At 39.5% G+C, this 24132-nt stretch overlaps 3 protein-coding genes across 15 annotated transcripts in view; all 3 read left to right on the top strand.

Moving 5' to 3' along the window:
- Positions 1 to 2: 2 nt before the first annotated feature.
- On the top strand, positions 3 to 4755 carry LOC124176408 (NCK-interacting protein with SH3 domain). Of its 4 annotated transcripts, XM_046557669.1 has the most exons (9): positions 6 to 265; positions 485 to 669; positions 761 to 1618; positions 2012 to 2214; positions 2475 to 2578; positions 2657 to 2875; positions 2999 to 3171; positions 3279 to 3379; positions 3546 to 4755. In XM_046557669.1, the coding sequence occupies exons 1-9, from the start codon at positions 238 to 240 to the stop codon at positions 3634 to 3636; spliced, it is 1962 nt and encodes a 653-aa protein (XP_046413625.1). In that variant the 5' UTR covers positions 6 to 237; the 3' UTR covers positions 3637 to 4755. The 4 variants fall into 4 exon arrangements, with proteins under 4 accessions (XP_046413627.1, XP_046413628.1, XP_046413625.1 ...); XM_046557672.1 differs by lacking the exon at positions 2657 to 2875 and having other exon boundaries at positions 4 to 265; positions 3164 to 3171; XM_046557670.1 differs by lacking the exon at positions 485 to 669.
- An 804-nt stretch (positions 4756 to 5559) lies between these two features.
- On the top strand, positions 5560 to 7272 carry LOC124176411 (glutamyl-tRNA(Gln) amidotransferase subunit A, mitochondrial). Its single transcript, XM_046557676.1, has one exon. It carries the CDS (start codon positions 5658 to 5660, stop codon positions 7221 to 7223), a length of 1566 nt encoding a protein of 521 aa, XP_046413632.1. The 5' UTR covers positions 5560 to 5657; the 3' UTR covers positions 7224 to 7272.
- A 1087-nt stretch (positions 7273 to 8359) lies between these two features.
- Positions 8360 to 24132, top strand: part of LOC124176407 (kazrin) — an 81854-nt gene continuing 66081 nt past the window's right edge. For 5 of the 10 annotated variants that reach the window (XM_046557664.1, XM_046557663.1, XM_046557659.1 and 2 more), the window contains exon 1: positions 12574 to 12738. In XM_046557664.1, the coding sequence (XP_046413620.1) occupies positions 12603 to 12738 (136 nt within the window). In that variant the 5' untranslated portion in view covers positions 12574 to 12602. Of the gene's footprint in view, positions 9169 to 12573; positions 12739 to 24132 lie in introns of those variants that run through there. The other 5 variants (XM_046557658.1, XM_046557665.1, XM_046557656.1 and 2 more) reach the window with 2 other exon arrangements.

Below are 24132 nucleotides of genomic sequence, written 5' to 3'. Positions count from 1 at the left end.
GCGAGCTTGTCGGTGGGCGTCTGAGTGGGTTGTGTTTCGTAAACAAACAGGTTATGTGTTTCTTGTTGAAAAAAAGAATGATAACTGGAGCAGAGTAAACGAAAGTGAAAAGCAATCAACATCTGTTCTCACATTTTCGTCGACCAGTCTGTATTTTATACCTGCATCTATTTTTTTCTATTGCTTAAGGAATTCAACCGAATTCGTTTTAATTCGTGATTTATATTTTGTGTTTAAATGATGGGTGACAACTACATCAGGTTAGGTAAGATCGCATCCCTTAACTAGCCAGTCCTTCAACCAAACAACGAGACGTACACGAATCTGTTTACATATCTATCTGAAATTATCACACTCAATTACGCGGATCGTTTTCACGTTTTTGCTAGTTAGTCAATGGCAAATGCTCTACTAGTTGAAACTTATGATTCCAAATATTCAAGACTGTGGCTTGTACTAATAATCTTCTTTCTTTTGTACACAGAAAACTATGAGATGCTAAAAGCACTGTACGAATTCAAGGCAACCTTTGCTAAAACTCTAAGCTTTCGAGAAAACGAACATTTTATACTGTATCAAACAAATACAAAACAACGAAATTGGTGGCAGGTTGTGAACAGCTTGGGGCAGCTTGGCTATATACCATCTAACTATGTTACTACGGTCAAGGTATTTCCTTTTCTGATACTGGAAGTCTTCTGAATATTCATACATTTCTCTATTTTGTTTTACAGTCATTAATACTCGATTCTCTCTGCAGGTCGAGCCTCAATTTTTGATTGATTACCTGAGGAAATGCATAGAGAAATTGCAAACCGAAATTCAACAGCAAGGCAGCTCCGTTCAAGCTGATAAGCAGGATCTTCTAATGAGGCTTGTGGAAAAGGAGAGACAAGCAGAGCTTGGCAGAAAAGTAAAAAAGCAAGCACCTATGCCTCCGGTTTTTTCGACTTCCACCTTAGGAAGAGATACAACTAATCAAACAGTCTATACTAATCCGGATGGCGATGCTCGATCTGCTCCTAGCAATACGTCCTATGCCACTGCTCAATCTACACTTCATTACGATGCCGATCCTGCAGACGCCCAACTAATTGCACAATGTAGGCGGATGACTGTAAACGATCAGCGCAGACAGCTACCTAGACAATCTTTATCTGATACAATTCACACTAGCCAATCTGAACCAATTCAAATGAAAAGAAGTCCTTCTCAAAGTGCATTGAACACTGTAGGAAATTCCTCACCAATAAAAAGCAGCTCCTCAACTTCGTGTGAGATTAATTCAAAAGCTGCTTATCAGCTACTCGATCAAGTGAGACGAAATACACAACTTAGTCACGAAATGTCGAAAGTTGCAGTTGCTGTGGTTGTTTCTGGTCTGCAGGAACTTTTACCAGCTAGTATAAGTCATTATTTTGCTGCAGTGCTGAACCAGCTTCAAGTGCCATTGATTGCCTCAAAAATGAGTATTGAAGAAACACACGATGCCAATAGGCTCAAAGTTATTTTTACAGAGCTTACTTCTTGCAAGGAGGATTCTCAGCAGAGAAGTTGGATGTTGTATGAAGATGAACCTATTATTGTCGAATACATCAAAGAGCTCACATCCATTCTGGTAAATTTAATTATCTTGTTACATCTTTGTTCAATATTGATAGTAAACAACGTACCTTAAAAATATCTACAAATGTTCATTAAGAGAACAGAGAAAGATTACAGGGAGCATAGTTCTCTCAGTATTTTTGAAGAACCTTGCAATCAACCAATGAAGGTCACAAAAGTTTGAAAAATTTTCAAATCCTCCAGTCACCAGACACCATAATTAGAGTAATATTTCTGATTTGACACACTTCTCTTCCTTAACACCTGAAATATACTTATAACTAGAGTAATGGCATAAAAATGTGTTGTGATACACGTCAGAATATCGGAATTTATGTTTATAAATCGTTCTTACTATACATCCTCGTTGTTAGCCACGTAAATCATATCATTGAACACTGTTTAGACAAATGCAGATGCAAATGTTTCACGACATGCATTAAGATCGGACCAATATAATGGCGTAACGACATTAATACAATACTACCAAATGGAACCCAGATGGACTATTAGGCAACTGCTTCTGCAATCATTTGGTGTTATGTGCAGTTTGGATGCAGTAGTTCTTACCATCATGTTGAACAGTGTTCTGCCAATGGAATTAGCAAGGTATGACAAGAAAAATTGTCCTCCTACTGTAATGCAGTATTAAAGTTGAAATTTTGCTGAACTCCATTCTATTTAACAATGTATTCATGCAGTCTAATGCCGAAATGTGATATTAACGATTCCGTGTCAATCGTTTTTAAATTAGTATCAACCTGCTTTTGTCGATACACATTTTCATTTTATTGTGCTTTCCATTAAACACGTACTTGCAAACAGGCATAACGGAATCACCCGATTTATATAGTGTATTTTTCAAACAGTGATATGAGAACGTACCCAAGGAATGTGCCAAGGCTGAATTATTCTTCGCTGTTGCTTACTATGATCTTCTCAATGGGTGAACCAATGCCCGTCACTCATTTGGGTAAGAATACTCCACGTTGTGTGTTCATTTCCACTGAGTTTCAGTATCTGCGATGTCTTTATAATTGTCTGATTACAGAGCAGCTGGGAACAGATTTTATATCATTCCTTTTAGAATTGATAGAAAATCCTCCTGATACCGATATGGATGATCAAATACCAGATTTATTTTTGAATTTGGTTCTGTCCTATAATTTGCAATTCACCACTTCGGAAAACATGGTATTAAATGCATTAAAACTGCGAACTGTGGCAAAAACATTTACAGAAAAAATTCTACTGCTTCTTAATAGAGAAGGTGAGATTTTGATGCTTGACACCAAATTGAACCTACTGTAGCAACCGTATTTTATCCATTGTTTGTTCTTCTTTGGAGAAGAAAAACTTCCGTCTTATCTTCTTGCATTCACCATTATTCTAGAGGATCCGGTACGAATATTTGATCATCAACCTGCTCCTCCACATTCTGTACTCAAATTATTTGTTGATCTCTTCAGTAATGATGTTACTGCAAACTTATTTTACACCAACGATATTAAAGTCTTGATTGACATTATTGTACGGCAGTTGTTTGATATCTCACCAGGAGTGAAGGTAATTTAAATACATATAAATATTATGAAACAATTCCAGGTGTATGAAAAAATAAAAAATTATGTAGTAGTATATTGTAACCTGATGTGGAACATGTCGTTGCACAGAAACGCAGACAGTATTTGGAGCTGTGTCGGAGAGTGTTGAGAACTGAAAGCTACAATGAACATCGTCACAGGTGTGAAGACGTGTTGAAATGTTTCACGAGGTTTGTATTGAACTACAGTTCGTTCCGTACTTTAAATTAGGCTCGTTTCGCTATGATTTCTTTCGTATTATGCTTGGAAAATGTTGATCAGGGGTAGTAGGCAAATTTTTTTACGAAGTACCAACAATGTTCCAAAAACAAATGCATTTATTATTCAATCTTACAGGATATTTTGCGAAGAATTGCCTGAGAGTAAATCTGATCAAAAATTGGTGCGTGAAATCAGTAACGAATTTCCACATCTATTCAAGATGTGACATATGTTGCCACCCTCTGCTACTTCTGACGAAGATGAAGAGGATCTACACACATTAGTTTAGAGGAATATGTTTTATCAATGAAGAGGAATCTTCCAAGCCACAAACATTTACTACCAGATATGTTGAGCGATAGAACGTATCACGGAAAACCGTAACAGTGGCAAGTATCATGAGATATCGATCTCAATTTCATGTAATATAGTTTTGGCTGGTAGTCTGACGTCTTTAGTCATATCCGTGAAGATATGGCGAAAATTATGATATCCTGCAATTTTATGTGAGAAAGTTGAAAGAGAAAATTGAGCTAAAACTTGAATAGTGCATATCTGATGTTTGCAGGTGAAAATATCGTGATTTACTTGTATGTTAAAGATCGAAATCGTGTTAAATGTGAAAAAAATAGCAAAGGTTTAAAATTAAACCATTTAGATGGACCGCTTCTGTTCATTTGAGGTATGTCGGAAGGCGTAGGAAACGGATGACAGCTGGGGTTCAATATGACAACTTCTTATTTGAATAATCATTCAAACGAATTACTATTGCTAGTATGAATATTGGAGGGATTATTGATTCATACATATATAACAACCGAATTTATCTAGGGTTAGTATTTTTCGAATACAGCTTGGAATGATCATCAAGATATAATACTGAGTTTTAAGTCAGCTTTACATTATTGAGCACAAAATATGTATATTGTCCGCTAAACTTAACATTGGCACAGTTACCGTTGATCTGCGCGAATTATATTTTATGAGATTATTTTATGAACACGGGAGATGGTCAAGCTCGTTGAACTATAACCGACTGTAGAAAACAATGATGCGTTTATTTAGAGGAGATATTGTGGCGATTCTTTTATGACTTTCAGTCTAGTCTTTTACATTGTGTACACTATTGAATAATACGTTCTAAGTCGTAAAATAGTAGCAGTTTTCCGAACTTCATGTTATAACGAACGTCATATAGCTAGTAATGTAAAAGCAATTCGTAAATTGACTAGTACATGGATGAATTAAATCTAGCTTAGGAAAAATTTACATTTCAAGATAGATTCGCGATATAGTAATAGCAGCTCGGTTCGTGATTTCGTATCGGAATATCCATGTTAGTAACGTAAAAAGTCGAGAACTGAGGAACGCGAACACTTTAGGTTTGATTTAACATATAGGAGTAATTTTTGAATTTGACATATGCGAGTGATAACATTTTCCGTATGTTCAAGGAATACTTTTTCTAATCTAGAACTCTTCAAGCAGCTGATGAATTTAATGTAAAACCGGCGCAATATCTGCGTTCACTTTCGATGGGTATGTTTTCGATAATACTATAAATGTATAAGCATATTGAAAAAAATTCCGTGCCCTTAGAAATTTGTTTCATATTGTTCGAGGAAGAGATTCGTGTATATTATTGTATAGAAAGTTCGTATTAGACATAGATTTAGATATGTATTCTGAAATATCGCAAGGCAATCGCGCAAAAGCGCCGGTCGCTTCAAACGGTAACAGCTTTGCATGTAATACATGTATGAATTAAAGTTTATCTATTGTTACATCTAAAGTATCACCGTCAAATTCTCGTATAGACTCATTGTCAGTGGATCGGAACCAAATACTTTATTGTTTACGCTGAGATTCTTTTCCATGACATGTGAGCTAGTGTTCGATATAGTCGAGATTGGTCTATTTGTCGAAAATATTCACGCTCTCCATGACTAAAGGTAGACAAATAAATAAATCGAATTCTAATTCTACATTCAACGTTCTTCGTTTTCCTACTACACATCATTGATCCAACGTAGTTTTCTCACTTTGAATTTCGCAGGTGTAACGCGTGCCTCGTACGCCTCATTGTAGATTACCCGTGTAGCAATCATACGCGTGATTTAAAAAATTCATGAATCGAATATCGAATTGTTGAAAGCGTGGTTAATCGCGACATGCCGGGGTTGTTTAAAAGTTGAGGTTATGTAATACACAATCTTAACCCTGACAAGTAACAAACAAACTGAGACAATGAATAAGATACTGTCACGACCGATAAAACAAGTGAGTAACAAACTGAATGCCGGCGAATTGAAGCCATCCGAGATTTGCAGAGCCGCGGTGAAGCTGGCAAATGCGTCAAAGCCGCTAAACGCGTATATTTGTGTGACCGGAGGATCGGCAGAGTTGCAGGCACAGGAATCAGATGCTAGATACGCCGAAAGTCAGCCTCTAGGAACCCTCGATGGAATTCCAATAGCGATCAAGGATAACTTTTGTACAAGTGGCACAGCAACGACCTGCGCATCTTTGATGCTGGCTAATTTTGTTCCTGAATATGACGCTACGGTATATAGCCGTTTAAAGAATGTTGGAGCAGTTTTGATCGGTAAGACTAATCTCGATCAGTTTGCCATGGGCTCAGGGACAATAGACTCGTATTTTGGGCCGACAAAAAATTTGTGGAAATCGACCTTTATGAACAATTACTTTTGTCACCCTTCCTCCGAGTCAGAAACAAGCAACAAGGAAACCAGCGATGTTCCAGACAATTGGCACATCGCTGGGGGGAGTAGCGGAGGTTCAGCCATCGCCGTTGCCACAGGGTCCTGTTACGCCGCTCTAGGTTCAGACACTGGAGGCTCGACTCGAAATCCAGCATCCTACTGTGGGCTTGTTGGCCTCAAACCAACCTATGGCTTGGTGTCTCGTCACGGTTTGATTCCACTTGTGAATTCGATGGATGTGCCTGGAATAATTACTAGAAAAATAGATGACGCAGTTCTGGTGCTGAACGCCATCGCTGGGCCCGACGATTTTGACTCGACGATGCTAAAGAAGGAATTCACCCCAATCGAATTGCCGGAATGTCCAAGCGTAGACGGCCTGAGGATAGGAATTCCAAAGCAGTACAAGCCATCAGGGCTGAACGTGGAAGTTGAAAAATGCTTGCTAGATGTATCTAAGCACTTGGAAGAGGGGGGAGCAAAAATAGTTCCTGTATCTATGCCCCACACGGAGCACTCTATTGTTTGTTACTCAGTTCTAAATCAATGCGAGGTCGCGAGCAACATGGCTCGTTACGATGGCATTGAATACGGACTTAGGGTAGACCAGAACGAGTCTACGGAGCAACTTTATGCCGAGACGAGGTGCAAAGGGTTTAACGAAGTAGTGAGGAGCAGGATTTTGACGGGAAACTACTTCTTATTGGCTGAAAATTACGAAAACTATTTTGTCAGGGCTATGAAAGTGCGTAGGTTGATTTACGAGGACTTTGAAAAAGTCTGGAACTCTGATATCGACTTGCTGCTCACTCCCACTACACTTACCGATGCCCCAAGGTATCGGGAATTCATCTCCATGGATAATCAAACTCAGTGCTCGATCCAGGATGTCTGCACGCAGCCTGCAAACATGGCAGGAGTTCCCGCTGTCAGTTTTCCTGTAAGGCTGTCTAGCAACGGGCTTCCCCTTTCTTTGCAACTTATGGCTCCAGTTCTTCACGAACAACAGATGCTCACTGCTGCCAAGTGGATCGAACAAGTTCTACAGTTTCCAAAAATTGTATTAAAAGATACAAGCTTATTGATGTAAAAATAATGAATCACTCAACTGTAAATAAATCTATTTATTTATCTTGTTATGAATGTTACAGCAATCATACAGGCAATTTTGGAACTTACAATTAGTTGGAGTTACTACTATAACTAATTTTGCATTTATATTTGTAATTAAACTGAAGAATTTCAGAAGAAAATGTTGTCCGATACTTATGAGCAACGTTTTCAAAGAGAAAAGATAACTGATTCGCGTATCTTTTATCTTTAGCAGTACAATCGGTATAGGTCTATGCCAATCTGATTCATCTTGATTGTAACGCATAGAATATTAATTCGAGAGTAAAATTCGAGGCTCATTGGAATATCGTCGAATTCATACATGCTGAAAAGTAACATGTATCTAGATATTTGAAAAATATTCCGCAAACTGGTAGCGTGCTCGAAAAATAATTCCGTAGATATATGCAGTCAGTTTTTCGTGAATCAAGGAAATAGCCTAAGGCAGTGTTCATTATCGATTGAGTGAAGTTCTTATGCTTCATTATTCCAGTCGATGACGTAAAGATCAGGCGAATTGATCCAGACACTGTGTTAACTAATCCCATCAGATTCCGTAAAAGCAATATTTTACTCGCATCAATTTTGGTTCTTAGAAAGCTTTGTCTCGTGGGGCAGGTAAACAACGAATTTTCCATCGATATGGAGAAGAGCCGCCGGATATTACGCCCACACAAGCGTTCCTTCCCACACAAAAGCCGAGAATTCTCAAGCACGTAGGACGTAAAGTTCGGACCACAAAGGGTGAGCAACAACAATGATGATACCGGGCACCTAACCGCCTCGTGGAAACACGTTCCCGAATATTCATTCCATGTCTCAACAGACAGATGATTACCTATCGCCGAGGCACGTGCTACGTGCAAGTGTTACGCGCATTTCTCGCCCTCTGGTTAAACGTTCGCTGATCGGATCATCCCTCGAATATAGCGAGTCTGAACGGTGACGGAGTGGGAAAAACGGACGAAGGAGCGGCGAGATATCGCTGGGTCGGTGAAGGGTTGTGGCAGAAAAGAGGTCGAAGGGCGCGGAAAGAAGATGAAGGATGGGGTGAATCCAACGTTGGGGCGACGACGGCTCGGATGGCGCATGCGTTGCCCGGGCGGGGGCTGTTGCTTTGCGTTGTGGCAGCGCCACCGGCTGACGTTAGTCGTCAGTTGCCGAGAATATCTCCGAGAGGGAAGGGAGTCGCGGAAGGCGATCGCGCTTCGGATAACCGCACGTTTCCAATCGCCGCGCGGCTTCTCAGTTTACACCGATTGCTAACCTCAAGCGATCTCTTCCTCGGTGAACGTTCGGATCGCATCTGCTCGACTCGAAATTCTCGCGGGGTTGTCGATCTCCTTTCATGTTCACCTGCAGTTAACCCGTCCGCGCTGCAGAGTTGAAAGAGAATGTCCTTAGCCGACCCCTCGGAACAGGAACTGTAAACAAAAATCTAGGAGGGTGAAATTCACCTTTGACGCATGAAGACGTCGGGTGGGAAAAAGTGAAACCTGTTTTTCGGCGTATTTACGAGTCGTCGCAAAACCGCAAAGGATCGCAAGTGGTTTACGATACGGTGTTGAGACCCTTTTTCGTATCGGGCCGATTAAGTGATGGATCGGGGTGAACGGGACGGAGGGAATAACGGGAAAGCAAGTTCGGTGGAGAGTGGGAGAAACCCGCGATAATCGACGGTGTCAATCTAAGGGGCTGCGATAATATGCGCCGGTGAATGACGTAGTAACCACGTCCTAAGGGTGACTGGGAGATCGCACAGGAGTGGAGGTCCTCCTTCCATCCGGATCGATGCATAGTGCAGTGTGATCGTGGTGTTTGGTTGTCATGACAACAGTCAAACTTTTTATCATGGAATAAGAGAGGACCCCGACCAATTAAGATCTTCGACGATTTGTTGCGCGTCAAGGAGTTCTCGCAAGGTAAGGAATCGCTTATTTGTACTTATTAATGCCTCGACGCGATTAAAGCCAACCAAATTTTTCACCTGTCGATAAAATTGGATTCCTCTGATTGTAGATATAAGAATAATGACATTTCGTTAATGTTGTCAATTGCGTTTAACTTTCCTTTTTGGAATTGAGTTGAGTTGCCGAAGTGTCGCGGTGTATTTATATATTAGTTCTATCACTTTTACGCAGTTCTCATGTCAGTTTGTTTTTCATCCGTTGATCGGAGGTGAGCGAAGTGAGCTGACTCGAGTTTTCATAAATTCGTGGAAGATTTTCAGCCAATTTGCTACGGAGGTCTTCGAAACTGACCGTTTCGTGTTGTAATTTGTTGACGAGATTTGCATGGTTTTAAACCGTGATGCGGGGGTTCGGATGACGGATCATTGCGGTGAAAATCGAACGACGCAGGGTATGTTTTATAATTACAGCCGGGTTCACCCGGTTCAATAATCAGCACGAATGAATCAACGAAGAGGAGCGCGCGTGTTGTGCGAAACTCGTTAAATCTTCTCAAGATAAAAAATATGGTTCTCTTAAGCGATTCTGCTGACCCCCCTCTTTGACGACATCTGTTGGCGTATCAAGATCTCTTGCGGGCTCGTTCGGATGCCAAACCAACTGTGAAATCTAGTCCATAACGCCTCGACTACATCTCGCTCTCTTTTTTTCATTATCGATTTATCAGAGCTCCTTTTCGTGTTATCTACTTTTTTGCTGCAATACTCATCATAGATCCTGCGGTCTTAAAATAAACGTGGTATTACTTACATTATACTTAAAGTCCTCTTTCTTATTTTTTTCGTTTGAATACCGAACGTTCGTAACGTTAGTTGTATTGAGAATCAATACTTGCATTACAGCAGGGCATAATATGACTTGTTGTTAATGTAAAAGGCAGTTCCATTTACGAAATTTTTTCTTCTGTCTCTCCCTAAAGATTGCCCAAACGATACGTAGTGAATTGTTATTTATTATGGACAATCCTGCGATTAACCCGCATTTTATTACGGATATTTTAGAAGCTGACAAGTTCAAATCGACTCGTTGAAATGATATTTCACCTTACTTTTAATTGCGTCGGAGATTACGTTCTGACTATGAAAACAAAATTACGGAACGCTCGGGTCTAAAAGATGAAAAATAAAATGATCCGTACGGTAAGTTGAAAGTAAGAAAATTGGCTTGTGAAAAAGTAAATTAACAAAATTTGCATGACTCGTACACCTTTACTCGACGATGCGAAAAAATTCCTTGATCTAGGTACAAGGCGTGTGCAGTTTAAAAACTCGAAGACATTATGAGCCGCGGTACGCGGGGTAAAGATCCATTACGTGTGGTGGTGGTAGCTCTAATTGCTAACCTCTTGAGAAAATTTCCCCACCCACGTCTGAGGAACCCCTTGTTGTCTTAAAAACACCGCTGCACCAAGCTTGCCTTTTAAGTTGCCGCCCGCACGCGTCGCACGAGTTTTAAACTGGTAAAAGACGTAACTTAAAATTCAGATTTCAAATTTACGAATACGAAATCATTATTTCTGCGGGTGACGATGTTCTGGATATTAGCCGGGAAGGAGAGAGCTAAAAGATTCGCGTGCGAATTAAATTGGCAGCACTTGTATAATGTGCGCAAGGTCACACTTGGCATTCACACTGTAATTGGCGGTCATCATTTGATGGGTTGAAGAGGTCGTTAATGTGCGATACAGATTTGGTGTAGGGCAATTAATTCGATTTAGTATAACGAATTAACGCACCGATGAAACAGAGTAACTATACCGACACCGATTGCGAAAAGTTCATACAAAAAAAAAATAATAAATAAAGAAGCGAGACAACGGACTTTCTTTTACCGCGAAGAGAAACCTTTGACTTACCCGGCGAAAATGTTATCACACATTTCTCGTCTTTCACGATGAAATTTGACATTTGACAAGTGTTGTACGTTTTTAGATTTTAAGAGCTTTCGTTTAAGCTCTGTGTCAACACGATCGAGGCACGAAGAGTCGATCGCTCGTGCCTGGTCTATAATAACGTAACCTGGTAGTGCGGTATACGGTTAAATTGAACAATCCGTCAGCTGCAAATGACGCATGATGCGAATGAACGGACGAAAAGAATATCAGAGCCAGCGTTGAAAAGGTTTTCAAATGGTTTCTTGTTCATTATCCCGACTATTTCAACAACTATGCTCTTATGACCATAAAAGTAAAGGCATCGTTATTCAAGACGCAATGTTAATACAGATATAAACATCTTCCAGCCAAGTTCAACTAACCCCGAATTCTTAATTTCGTATCTAATTTTACATTTTTAGTATTGATTTCTTATTTTTGCGAAGAAGTTATATACTTAGCAGTAAGGATTTTGATTTCACTATTTTTTTTTTTTTCTTTGTTGGCAGGATATTATTGCTGGTACTTATTTGAATGTATATTGTTGTTTGGATGGTTTGGTTTCTAAGTAGCAAAGTGAATTTTTGTTGATACTTTCCACTATAATGTTGTATTTGGCGCAAGCCTTTTGCACCAGAGGTGCTTTTGGGCTATACAGATATATACATAATATATATAAGATATATACAGAAATACAATATTTCAGTTCAAACAAGAATGAAACAACGTATGAATTGTTTCGACATGAGATATTCTCAAGTAGTTTCTAACCGCAATCCTCGAAAATGAAAACTGATCACCAATTCGTTGTATCCATTCTACCGGTAAATTTGGATCACTGCCAGCATTACTTTCCCGACCAACAACGCCCGTACCTATAACTATTATATACCTACTTAATTTCACTAAAAGTTCACTAAATCTGTCGGAACATTCGTAATCAAAGAAAGCTTCTAGAATCTGAATAGTGAAAAAATTGAAATATATCAGAGATCAATTCGAATGATTTCACTCGAAAAATTTCGACACTTGCATTTCTCTGCACAACTACAAGAATAGTTAATTAACGACGGATAATTGGATAATCCGAAATGAATTTGAGAAAGCTTTAATTGAAACGGAATTTTTTCTCCCTAAACAATCGCACTTTACTCCTTAACTTTTCGTTATTGCGGTATTAAAAAAATTTCAAAATGAAAAAACGAAAGTCGAGTCCGACGGTATTCGTCGGTGTATGCAATTGAAACGCCTTTCACACATCGCGACGTGAATCGGTGAATTAAGAAGCGCAACAGCGACCCTGCAGCAGACGGCTTGGCGTCGGGACGCGTAGCGTTTTGTCGTGACGTCGAATAGAGCGACATCCGGCAGGTCGCAATTAGGTACGAATGAAGCGGGCGTAGCTGCGTTGTTATCGAGGATAAGTAGGGGCAACCCCAGATTCTAAGCGGTACCGCGGCTCTGAACCAGGATTAATACATTTGGATCACCCAGTGCGCTGATTGTCAGGGCGATGTGCGGTCGTCGCTGGGCCGACGCGATGAATTTCCTTGATGTTCTCGACGCGAGGTTTTCCGCGATAAAACGCGGACTTTGCTACCGGATAAAGTGGATCCTCTGGTTTATGAACGCGAATATTCTATCAATCGGTAAGTTGCGAAATTCCTATTTAATGTACAACTGCGGCGTGGCGTATATTTTTATTATTCGTACGAATCCGGATGCTGTGCACGATGTGCGGGATGCAATGCGTCACGGAGATCCGCAAAAACGCAGCTGCCATAACAGCTGATGACACTTTTGTGTCAATGTACCTAACAAGAGTTTCGCGCGCTTGGATACGTATGCGTAGAACCGACGTCAACCGCAGTCTGCGACTCTGATTCTCGCTTTGCACGCTATTGTGCAGAAATATCGACAATACGTGTGAATCAATTGCTGGACTAGCTGCATTTTACCGGCATTGAATGCCTGCAAGGCGAGTCATTCGTGTGTCGTTTAATTATTCGAAAAGAATATTATTTTTTTGGTTGACAATGATCGCGAAGTTCCTTTGCGACACCTACCTGAAATACTACAATTTTTGTTCATTCTTTTTCTTACTCGCTTTGAAATCGGGTGAAGAAAATATTCACTTGACTTCACTCCCATTTTCACCTCCGCAGTCATGCTTTTGTGCTGGATTTGAATGTCCGTAATATATTTTGACGAAAACGATGCCCTTGTTATTATACCGAGTGTTTTGGGACCCTCGCAATGTGACAGTGATCGTCTGCCCTTCGTTTGAATAACTCTCGTAAAAAATATGAAGCGGAATTCATATTTCATGATACTTCGCCGCGGGCCAATTTACAGAATCGATTTTAACCATGGAAAACGCAATTATTTACACCAAGAGGAAAAGTCTCTTTCATCGACATTTGATAAACAGGAAATTGTATATCCGGATTATTTGTTTCACGCTTTTTGCGACGTCTTGTAAAATTTGGGGAGAACGCGACGACATCACCGCGTTTTTTTTTTCAAACTTTTTTTAATTTAACATTTTTACCGATGTAAATATACGGAACATCGACTTTGACAGATAATTTGACCTGGTTGGAATTCAGCTTGGTTTAGTGAACGCGTGTTTATAGTTAGGCACGTTCGACGTTGAATTTATGTCGAGTGCGTTTTGAATCAACGATACGTCATACGCTCGAATGTTAATTCGCGTGTAATTGGGTCGTCACTTCCCTTCCTGATCGACACGCACTTCCGTCTACCATATTTGTCTCGCGTCGTAAACAGTTACGATTCATCGGAAAATCACACACCATCGGTTTTTTCCCCCCGTAACAATTCTATCCTTACCTCATTGGCCTCTTATCTATTACGTGAGAATTACAGTGTTTCCATTTCACCCTGTACAATCAAAGCGGCGAATCATTTACTCGGGGACGTTTCAAAATACACAAAGAAAAAAGCGGGAGACATACAGAGAGGTGGTGAGAGAGAAAGAAGAAAATATCTGTAATTGCATCGTCAATTTATTATTAAATCATTGGACGCACTATTTCCTCCCAATTTTTAAAATTCCATGTTTTATTACGAATTTCGAAGCAAATCGGGATTAAATGTCATGCAAGTATCTGGAGCATCTTCTGCTTATCTTTTGCGTTATTATACCTTCGGTGAAATGAATTTCCATAAGTCAACAGCAGTTGTTGCAATCCGTTTCGCCTGCGGCTTTCCGGCGTAACTGGAGAAACTTTTTGAATGCTGAAAGTTTAGTTGAAGAAAAAAAAAAAAAAAAAACCGTTCTTGTTAACAGGAAAATAATACCACCCCTCAGCCATTGCGGTATTGTAGATATCCTTTTAACTTGGCGCCCACGGCTAGTTCTTGAACTCGTTCCTGAACCTCCTCAGAATTACTCCCGTTATAACCGCGGTATTATAATAGAGGTTCGGATTAAAAAAAAATCGCTGATTTCTTCGCGGTATTATTCGCGAATATAAAGCATTGCGAAAATGCTGGGAAAGTGAAATTCGACGGCGTGTATCATCAATCTCGGGATATTTTCTACTGAGTTGACGCACGACAAATCAAATAGACAATATAGTTGAAAGCACGTTGTAAATCTTTTCGACGTTTTTCTTTTTTCTCTTTCATTGTTTCGTCTGTTTTTCCTGCCAATCTTCGAGAGTGATTTGCAACCTCGAAATTTATCGCTGGTCGTAATTTGAGGTTAGGAAAAAAATAAATAAAATAAAACACTAAATTGAAATGATTGCTTGAGGAATATTGTGGGTGATTTGTCTTAGAAATGATGGGAATGTTTATTTTTTTCGCTGTAATAATAATTCAACGGTTATTCATACGTGTGTACTGAGCGATACGTTATACATCCCCTATGTTTGAATGCCGACTTTCTTGTCAATTATGACGTCAATCTTAACTCTGGAAGGACACGGGTTTGGGATACAACGGGACGAGGAAGAAAACATTTTTCATTCGAGCTTCCTCGATCTTCGAACGTTTCTAACAATCCGAAAAATCGATGAGCACTCGCTGACTGACGATAAGCCAGGCAATGTATATTTTTGGGATTAATCCAGTGTAAAACAAAATTTCTTCTAATACTCACGATCAGATAATTCTAAGCGATTCCGAGTGATCTCTCGTTAGCATCGTGTAATTACATGCATATTATACATCACCAGAACTCCGTGTCGATCCAAAGTAATTTACAACTGCTAAGAACCCTCGGTGGAAACTAATTAGAACCGTTCTCAGTTGTGCATATGTATAGAAGAAAGGGATTAACAGCTGGAAATAGATCGGTGTTGTAGATTTATTCGAGTATACCTAGCCTGATACCTATAACAAATTCATTATTGACTGGTGAAATCTCCATTTCTACAGAGCGTTTGAATAAACCCTGTAATTGGCGCACTTGTGCTAAAAGAGAATATTTGCCGAGGAGAGTATAGGTACAGTCCATGAATAGTGATAGCGCATAAACTGACGCAGAATTCTGCCTCAATGCAATTGAATAACCCTCCGGCAGAATTTCAAGTGATAGAGACGGCTAGATATTGAGGTAACAGAATTTGAAAACGAGGAAGAAACATTTTTGCTTTTATATGTATGTACGTATAGGTTAGGGTGATCCTCATTTAGGATTCTACCGCATTTTTTATCAGACGCCCCCCAAATAATTCAAAAATAATTCCCTAATTTTTTCAAAATTTTATCTCAACTCTGACCCCTGCCTGTAAGAGGGTGGATTTTCTCATTTAAAATACACGTGTTTCGGTTATATTTTATTGTAAGAGTAATAAATTTAAAAAAAATCTGTAACCGCGGGATTTTAGTGGGCATTGGTGTTGCTGTCTGATGAAAAATTCACATCATTATACCAGGCAATCTGGCCGAATTGCACACCCTCTAAATGAAAAGTAAAGTCAAGTTCAGAGGGCGTACAATTCGTCCAGATTGCCGGGTATAACGATGTAAATTTTTTATCAGATATAGTAGCGCTAATGCTCACGAAAATCTAGCAGTTGGACACTTTTTTGAAAATTATCACGCTTACAATAAAATACATATACTGAGGTTATAGCTGAAACACGTGTATTTTAAATCGGGAAATCCATCCTGGTGGTAAAAATCTGAAAAAATACGGCAACTGTTTTTAAATTATTTGAAGTCCATTTGAGTGTTGTCCGATAAAAAATTCGTTCCAGCCCTAAATAAGTATCACCCTGGCTTGAGTGTGCATGACGTGTAGTTCTTAATACGTCGCGTCATTGGCTCAGGCGTCCACTTCGATGAACAGAACAACATAACACCCCTCGCATCTCGAGTATAATCGCCAAGTACAGGGTGCAATATTTCTTGAGCAATAGCCTGTACCGTAGATGAATCTTGGAATCAGAGAGAGATTGGAAATCCTGGTACACGTATAACCCAAATAATATATGCAAATGCAGTGATTTATTACAATCTCGGTGACTACATCATCGGTCATTTTAGAATCCCGTGTAATACCGTATGTGTGTACAACGCTACTCACACTTTTACCGGCTAGCTGAATTGTTTCCAACTGGGGATTTCCGCTCTGGCTTCGCAATTGAAGAGAAGAATTTAAAAATGGCTGCGAGTACCGTTTGAGAAAAGTAAAATAAAAACTCTACAGACGTATTAAATATGCCGTGAAGAAAGAACAATTTCACTCCATTTTTTCTATTTTTCTTCATGTCTGGATGTGCGGCCTCTTTTAATTATCCCCTCATTCAATTGAACCTGCAGTCCGCAACCCTTAATTTCCAACCCGAATTAAGGGCATTGAAATTTCCACCGAAACCACGGGGATGATACGATGACAATCCGCGGTCTGCGGCCGCCGCCGCGAAAGCTACGAGCACAAAAGAGTAATTATAGTTCGAGTACACGCGTTCGCCTATGGGACAACTCCGCACCGGTTCTTAAATAGAATTCTAACGTGGAAACTGAGTCGAGTGCAGGATATATTTCTACGCGGTTGCAGAGACTCGGAAACGGATAGGTATAATATAATATATATACGTATTGCCGTTGGTTGGTGCGATCGTCCCGCCATATATATGTGTGTGTGAGTGTGTGCGCGTGTGTATAAATATATTACATACTTACGCCTCGCTAACAAGTTCGCCTCTCCTTTCAATTTGGGTCAACGCTGGGTGCGAAGTCGACATTTTTACACCATTTATTATTTTCTCTTTTGCAGGGGTAAAACTTGCAGCTCATCGTATTTGTCGCAAATTTGAATGAATTTATTTACTATTATTATCCATTTGTCAAAGTTAACACTTACACCTTTATGCTACAGTGATTCCTCGAATTTAGATATTCATTCCCATTTTCGACAAATAATAATATCAGAAAATAAACAATATTAATAATAATAATAATAATAATAATAAAAGTTACGGAGCTCCGAGTTTTAATTATTATTCTCTAAAGCTGTGCAAATAAAAGTACAGGAATTTGCGAACCGAAACGCTAATTGAAGATCAATTAATTAAGGCTTTGCTGAAATTACATTTCATCTGCAATGTTTTTTTTTCAATCGGTCAATATCAGTCAAACGTGAAGTAGGCCGGAGCAACCGGATTAAAAAACTTTGATGCAAAATAACCCAAGAGTGTGACATACCTACGAACTTTTCGTTTTTATAATCGAATCAAATCGGACTTTGCGATTGATGAGAGAAAATAAATCGGTAGTTCGTTTGGATGGTTGAAATTTTTCATCAACCCCTAATTCCTTGATATCGGGAGTGGATGTAAATCAGCCGAAGATTAACGAAGGGTTGGCACTAAATGAACGCGGCGGAGAATCCGAGAATCGAAAAGTCGGAGTCCCGGCAATAGAGAATTGCAGTGAGTCGTTTATCTCTCGACGAAATATCGTTGTTTACGAATGTTTAATTGGATAAATTGATGTAGGGGAAAAGGGAATGGAAACGGAGTGGAATTGAGCCGTACAGCCGAGGGTTGAAATGCCTGGTGGTATTTCAACCCAGGGGCTGATAAAGGTCGAGGAAAAATAAAGGGTCGTTATCAAAATATCGTCTGGCTGCCGGGTGATTCGGAGCACGAAGCTTTTTGCACCTGAGTTTTAATTATCGCGTTACCCCTGATGCTATATCAAAATTTCCTTTGTGTGGGGAAAAAGGTATAAGATAAATAATAATATTGCAAGGGTGGAAAATATTTTATTAGGTTTTACCGGCAAATAAAATAGACGAAGCTAACCTCGATCATCTGAATATCTCTGTTAGGTATATAAATTACGAGACTGACAATTTTTTTAATTGGGATTTATTCCAAAAATTCCATTCGTATCGAGTCGTTGCTGGATATTTATATCTGTGTGGTTCTAAATCGCTCAAGTTTTACTCCGATTTTTTGTTTCTTCTCCGCGGTTTATTGTTTAAGTATCGAAGAATATGAAAAAATTTCCTAATCAGTTATGGTAAACCCACTGAGCTGTTCCTGCAGGGTTTTAATCAAGTTTTTTCGGCTTATCAACAATCAGCGTATTAAATTCTACAGTCTCATCGGGGAATTACGTTAAAATTATATATAAAGACGCGAGTGCCAAGTGTCATACATATTTCTGTCTCGTGTAGGTATATGTGTACGTTATACGTATCGATAGAATTATTTTAGTTCCATTCAATCGCAACGAACAATAATCGGTGAACTAACGTCAATTGAATAAGTTTTCCTGTCAATTTAAACCGCTGATTCGACTCAAGAAATGCTTATCCAATTAACTATATACACCGGACGAGTAACTGAAATTGTTTCGTTCTTTTTATCGCGGACCAGTGTTTTCAAAGTTAAATGCCGAGTGAATTACAAGAGAGGAAACGAAAAGAAATAAAATTTAAGAAAATAGATGTTGCATTAAACGTTGCGAGTTGCGTTATAACGTCGATTTCAACGAAGAACTTGCGCAAAATGTCGGTTCTTTTTATTTTATTTTCTTATCGTTGTACTCTTGAGGAACCAGATCTGCTAATGACTCGGTTCATTAGCTATATCTATATATTAGTCGCGCTGTAACCTTTGAGTGGAACATTTTGTTCGTTTTGAGTCTGTGTGTGTGTGTGTGTTTTCTTTATTGTTGGTTTTTTTTTTCTTCTTCTTTTTTTAATAAAATCACAATGTCTATTCTCAGCCGAACTACAGCGGGAACGTGAAATTACCATTAAATCATGCCAAGTCGGTGTTTAATTTTAGACCAAAGAGTGTCGAAAATATACGAAGGAATATTTTCGGTTATAGCCAGGCGAAAAGTCTGGCAAATAAAACGGACAAACGTCGATGAGTGCGAAGTAAAAGAAATAAAATAAATAAATTAAAAAAAAAAAAAAACAAATTAATTCACACTCGCGAATACTGAAACAAGCTTTCGCATCTTTTCCTTATTATCTCTGCAAAAGCTATATTCAAGCTCCAATTATTACGTACGATCCATCTCCCACTCCGCGCGAGAATCATAAATTAGAGCTTCTCTTCGAAAAATGATTACGCGTGGCCCGACGGTTGAAATGGATTATAATTCTTTTTAAAAAAAAACTGCGTAGAAACGTGTTTCGCGGGTAGGTTAAACTCCGAAATAATATTCATTAAAACCAGATGACAAATCTCTCAACAACAGTTATGTAATTTTACACTCGACAGCCGCGACGCTGGTCTGTTCAACACGCGATTGTAATGTGGGTTACACCGGGGATAGGGAACCTTTTGATTCACCGTTGATTCTTCCGTATATATATATATGTATATATATCTAGGCGATGCGTAGGTGGTAGGTCGATACCTTATACGTACGTCACATATAAATATGTACATTTAGGTTGCAGGTATACGAGCTGTAACGCAACGAGTGCTTGCAGCACGTATAAAACTGTGTCAACCGAAGAGGGAGGGAGATGTCAGAGGAGAGAAAAGAAGGGATGCAGATGACGTTCTTGAGTTTTCCTCCCTCCCCCTTCGCTCCTTGCTCTTTGACTGACAATGAGACGGCGAAGGGCGCAAATCATGGCGTTATGTGTCGTATGTATACATGCCCATGTACCATGGCGTGTAATGCACCATGTAGATACAGTGGCGACTCGCTCTTCCGGGCCATTATGTTCCGTGACTGAATATCTCGTCAAAAGGCGGGTCGTCGGATCCGCTCCCCCGCTTTTCGCTTCAGCGTCAGATATCTACATCGCTGCTTTTGCGTACGCGAGCTGTTTTTGCGGTTTTCGGAGCTACGTCGCGTTACGTGTCCATTTACTCTGCGGCCTGCAGAGCACGCCTGTACCTTGATTTTTAAGAATTTTTATCGTTCTGAGCTTTTTTTCTTTCATCGACTCTTCTCTTTCGAGCTTGCGGCATCTCGATGAGTAAACGAAACTTGGTCGGCTAGTCAAATAACACGAAGCGATAAAATTGAGGCTACATGTATTTCCCCGATGTATGATATTCGTTTTTAATTAGAATTTAGCATAAGTGATAACTCGAGGTTTCGATGAAGTACTTTTTTAAAAAGCATTATCGAATCGGCTTCGAAGCTTTGCGATTTTCTTTACGATCTTTGAGCAAAGCATCTTTAAACCCGGATAGTATCCCATTTCCTTGATGAAAATTCGTTTCATGCCTTGAGAGAACTGATTTCACTTTCAAAAAGGTTTACGTAACTCCGTTGCTCCGGGGTATTTTCTACAGAGAACTTAAAGGCTTGTGTAACTTATCAGTTTCAAACTAATTGTAAGTTGAAAGAAATTAGAGTATTCCGATTTAAAAAATTTTTTTTTTTTTTTATCTTACAAACAACACGATCATGGGTATACGTTGCTGCTCAAATTTGGACAGATCTGTAGACTTAACCACTGTGCCTGTAATATTGCCGGATAGGGGGAAAAATCTACTTTTACACCTTCCAGATGTCACTTGATTTCATTTCCAATTCGGAACAGACGCCGAAGGAGTCAATAACGCAGGTGCAATAACAAAAGAGATCGAGATAAGCTTGAGTTGCTGAGTTAATTTGCGAATAGCTGATTTCCTAACAATATGCTGGGGAAAAAGTTCTAGAGATTCGTAAATTTTTAGAATTTTTAATGCTTTGAAATTGAAAAATTTTCCTTTCAGATTATCAAAACGAAAATAAAAAAATTATTTTTATTCGGGGGTGAGCTATGAGAATCTTTTCCAGGGTCAATATTGCGAACAACTTTTTCTATTGGGATTCACTCTTTGTCTCGAGGAACGGTTGCGAGAGTTTTTAGTCAAATTAGAATTGCAAACTCAATCAAGGACGGCTTGAATTCGCCGTAATTAGGACTCGTGTAATCCGGCATCCGAGAACTTTTTTCCAACTTTTGCACGCGTAAAAATTAAGACGAGTTCACGCTTCACTCTCCACCAACAAACTTGTCATTTGCAATATCCTTATTCCATTATCATTTCTCATTTCCTGATTTTCCCTCCCGCTTGAATTCCGGTGTATGTAATCAAATTTTGCCAGGTTGTTATATCCTCACAAGGAAAAATATCATCTTTTTTCCGATCAGTCTGTAATGGGTGGGAAATAAGTTTTCCTCTTTCTTCCTTTCTCTCCCATCTCGTTCATTTTCTTCGAATCGCGAAAACCGAAAGCTAAGCCCTCTATCCTATAATTTATATTCTTGATTCTTGAATTATTTCCACCATTCTTCGCTTATATCTTGCAGCTACTCCTCGCACCGATCTACGAATTATTCCTTTTTAACGTGAAAAAGAAAAAAAAAACAACCTTACTCAAAATTTCAGACACCATTACCGGAAAGCTAAAGATATTTTTTCGGTGTCAGGAATCTAATAAAATGTACACGTTCAAAGATTCTTTCGTACGTAGAAAAAAAAAATCGTCGTTTTTAAATTTCAAAAGCTCAATATCTCGCAAACCATTTCCATTCAAGAAACCAAAATCTGAAACACCTTCAAAATCGTTGACGTATGCGCAGAAAAGTGATCGGTGTCACAAAAGCTATCTATATAACAAGAATTTCCGATCCGGGAAACCAATGAAAAGCCTGAATTCATTCGCGCCATTCGATTTGTTTGCGATACAAATAAAAATAAGTAACGAAAAAAAAAAAAAAAAAAAAAGAGTGGAAATTGAAATGGAAAAACGCAAGAGAGTCTCGCGTCTTGTCGGAAAACGTTTCCATCCCCCCCCCCACCCCCCACCCTCAAATTCCCCCCCGCCATGCATCGTGCACGCGTAGCTAAACGAAATACGATGACGTAGCAACGGGCACCCTTTGCGCCCTGGTTATCCGTCTACGACCGACCGACAGGTTTGCACACACGCAGTCACTCGGTGCAGGTTTACGCGGATCCACAGGTAGACCGTAAACTCCCGCGTCTCCTGCAACCCCCTGCAACCCCCTGCAACCCCCTGCGGCCACAACGGGTACCATCCAGTCGGGCCGAGTATTGATCGGGACTCTCCAACCCCCGTTTTCCACCCCCGCAAACCCGCCAACAATTTGCCCCTAGCGGGGTGGCCGACGACCCCAACTCCCCAACCTCTCTCGCTCCCAGACCCAAACGATACCGAGAGAGAGAAAGAGAGAAGGAGAGGGAGGGAGAGGGAGAGTGAGTCTCCTTCGTCACTGCAGCCTGCACGGGGTTTCTCCTCGTTCCGTTTCGTTCCATTTCGCCTTCCCCTGCCTCCCGCCCCTCGACCTAAACCCTCAACCTCTGCATCCAACTGTTCGCCACCCGCTACGCAAACCCGACGGAAAACCGTGAGCATAACCGCGAGACGAATATTATTGTTATTAACCGTCCGGTAAATCGGTTCTTTCTTGTTTTGTTTTTTTTTTTTTTGGCTAGTTTTTTTCAGCCTCAAATTTAGTGGGGGGTCGAAACGTAGAATGGTTATACAATGGTAGAAGGGTTGGGAGTGATGAATTTTTTTCTTTTGCAACGAAAACCTAATTCGTTGATATCTCAGAATGTATAGAAAATTCGAAATATGCAGAAAAATATTGGATGAAAAGCAGTTTCAGAATTTAGGTTTCGGTTTTTCGGTTGCATTTTTATTTTTTCTGACAATTTTGTATTTCGATCGTGTATCGTATAACTCGACAGAAATTTCTACTTTTCGACATGTATACATGTTGTACTTTTCTTTTCTATACTTTGAAATTGTGTGAATTAGATTTTGGGCTCTTTGAGAATTTGACATTCCGACCCTCCTGCTGTGTGCGTATTCTACTTTTTCACCCCGGCCCATAAATTTATCATTACCCAAAATCGCTTTTCGTGATATTGAAATTTATTATACCCACCGATTTTTTCCCGCTATTTCATTAGATCATTACTCTCGTAATTAGTTTCAACTATTGTCAAAGATATTTAAAAAAATAATGAAACCCCCTGAGTACGTGCTGTTCATCATCTTGTACTTCAAGACGTTTATTTGCACATGTGTATAATGTAGCGTACAAACTCGAGATATATACGGACACATACATTCTTATTCTGCTATGCTTGATTTTCTCGATGTATATATATATATATATATATAGCTGTATAAACACCTTATCGATACTTGAATTCAGCGTAACGCGTTTTTGATGAAAATTTAAATACTTGCCATCCATAAGGCTGAGTCACTTGGTAGTGAAACGGAGCACAAGTTTTCGCACCTTATTCGGTGTATGTATGATCTCAACAGTAGGCGGGCAGTAGTAAAAAACAAATATCTTTCTTTGAGTAAACGACGACTCGAACTTTACTGTATATATACGTCAAACTAATTTTGTACATAATTGTATCCAGTGCAATTAGCCGACAGATTGTGGCAGACAATTTACCGCGAGTCTTTGGCTCAGCGAAGGTTAAGTGGCGCCAGAACCAGGAAGTTGAGGATTGAATTAAAACCTGGAGTGAAACCGACCATTTTTTTATTTCTGTAATAGAACTTTTGTTATTCGAGAGAATGAGAATGAGTTTGAACCG

The sequence above is a fragment of the Neodiprion fabricii genome, chromosome 2 (genome assembly GCF_021155785.1).
Source record: "Neodiprion fabricii isolate iyNeoFabr1 chromosome 2, iyNeoFabr1.1, whole genome shotgun sequence".
NCBI classification, from domain to species: domain Eukaryota; kingdom Metazoa; phylum Arthropoda; class Insecta; order Hymenoptera; family Diprionidae; genus Neodiprion; species Neodiprion fabricii.
Note: the sequence above shows the minus strand (reverse complement) of the source record. Positions and strands in the feature narration are given on the sequence as shown.

Excerpts from the sequence above, each read along its gene's own strand:
- LOC124176411 (XM_046557676.1), top strand. The coding sequence starts at position 5,658 with ATGAATAAGATACTGTCACGACCGATAAAACAAGTGAGTAACAAACTG.
- LOC124176408 (XM_046557669.1), top strand. The coding sequence starts at position 238 with ATGATGGGTGACAACTACATCAGGTTAG. Across the intron at positions 266-484 it reads TGACAACTACATCAGGTTAG|AAAACTATGAGATGCTAAAA; the intron begins GTAAGATCGCAT and ends TTTTGTACACAG. Across the intron at positions 3,380-3,545 it reads GTGTTGAAATGTTTCACGAG|GATATTTTGCGAAGAATTGC; the intron begins GTTTGTATTGAA and ends TCAATCTTACAG.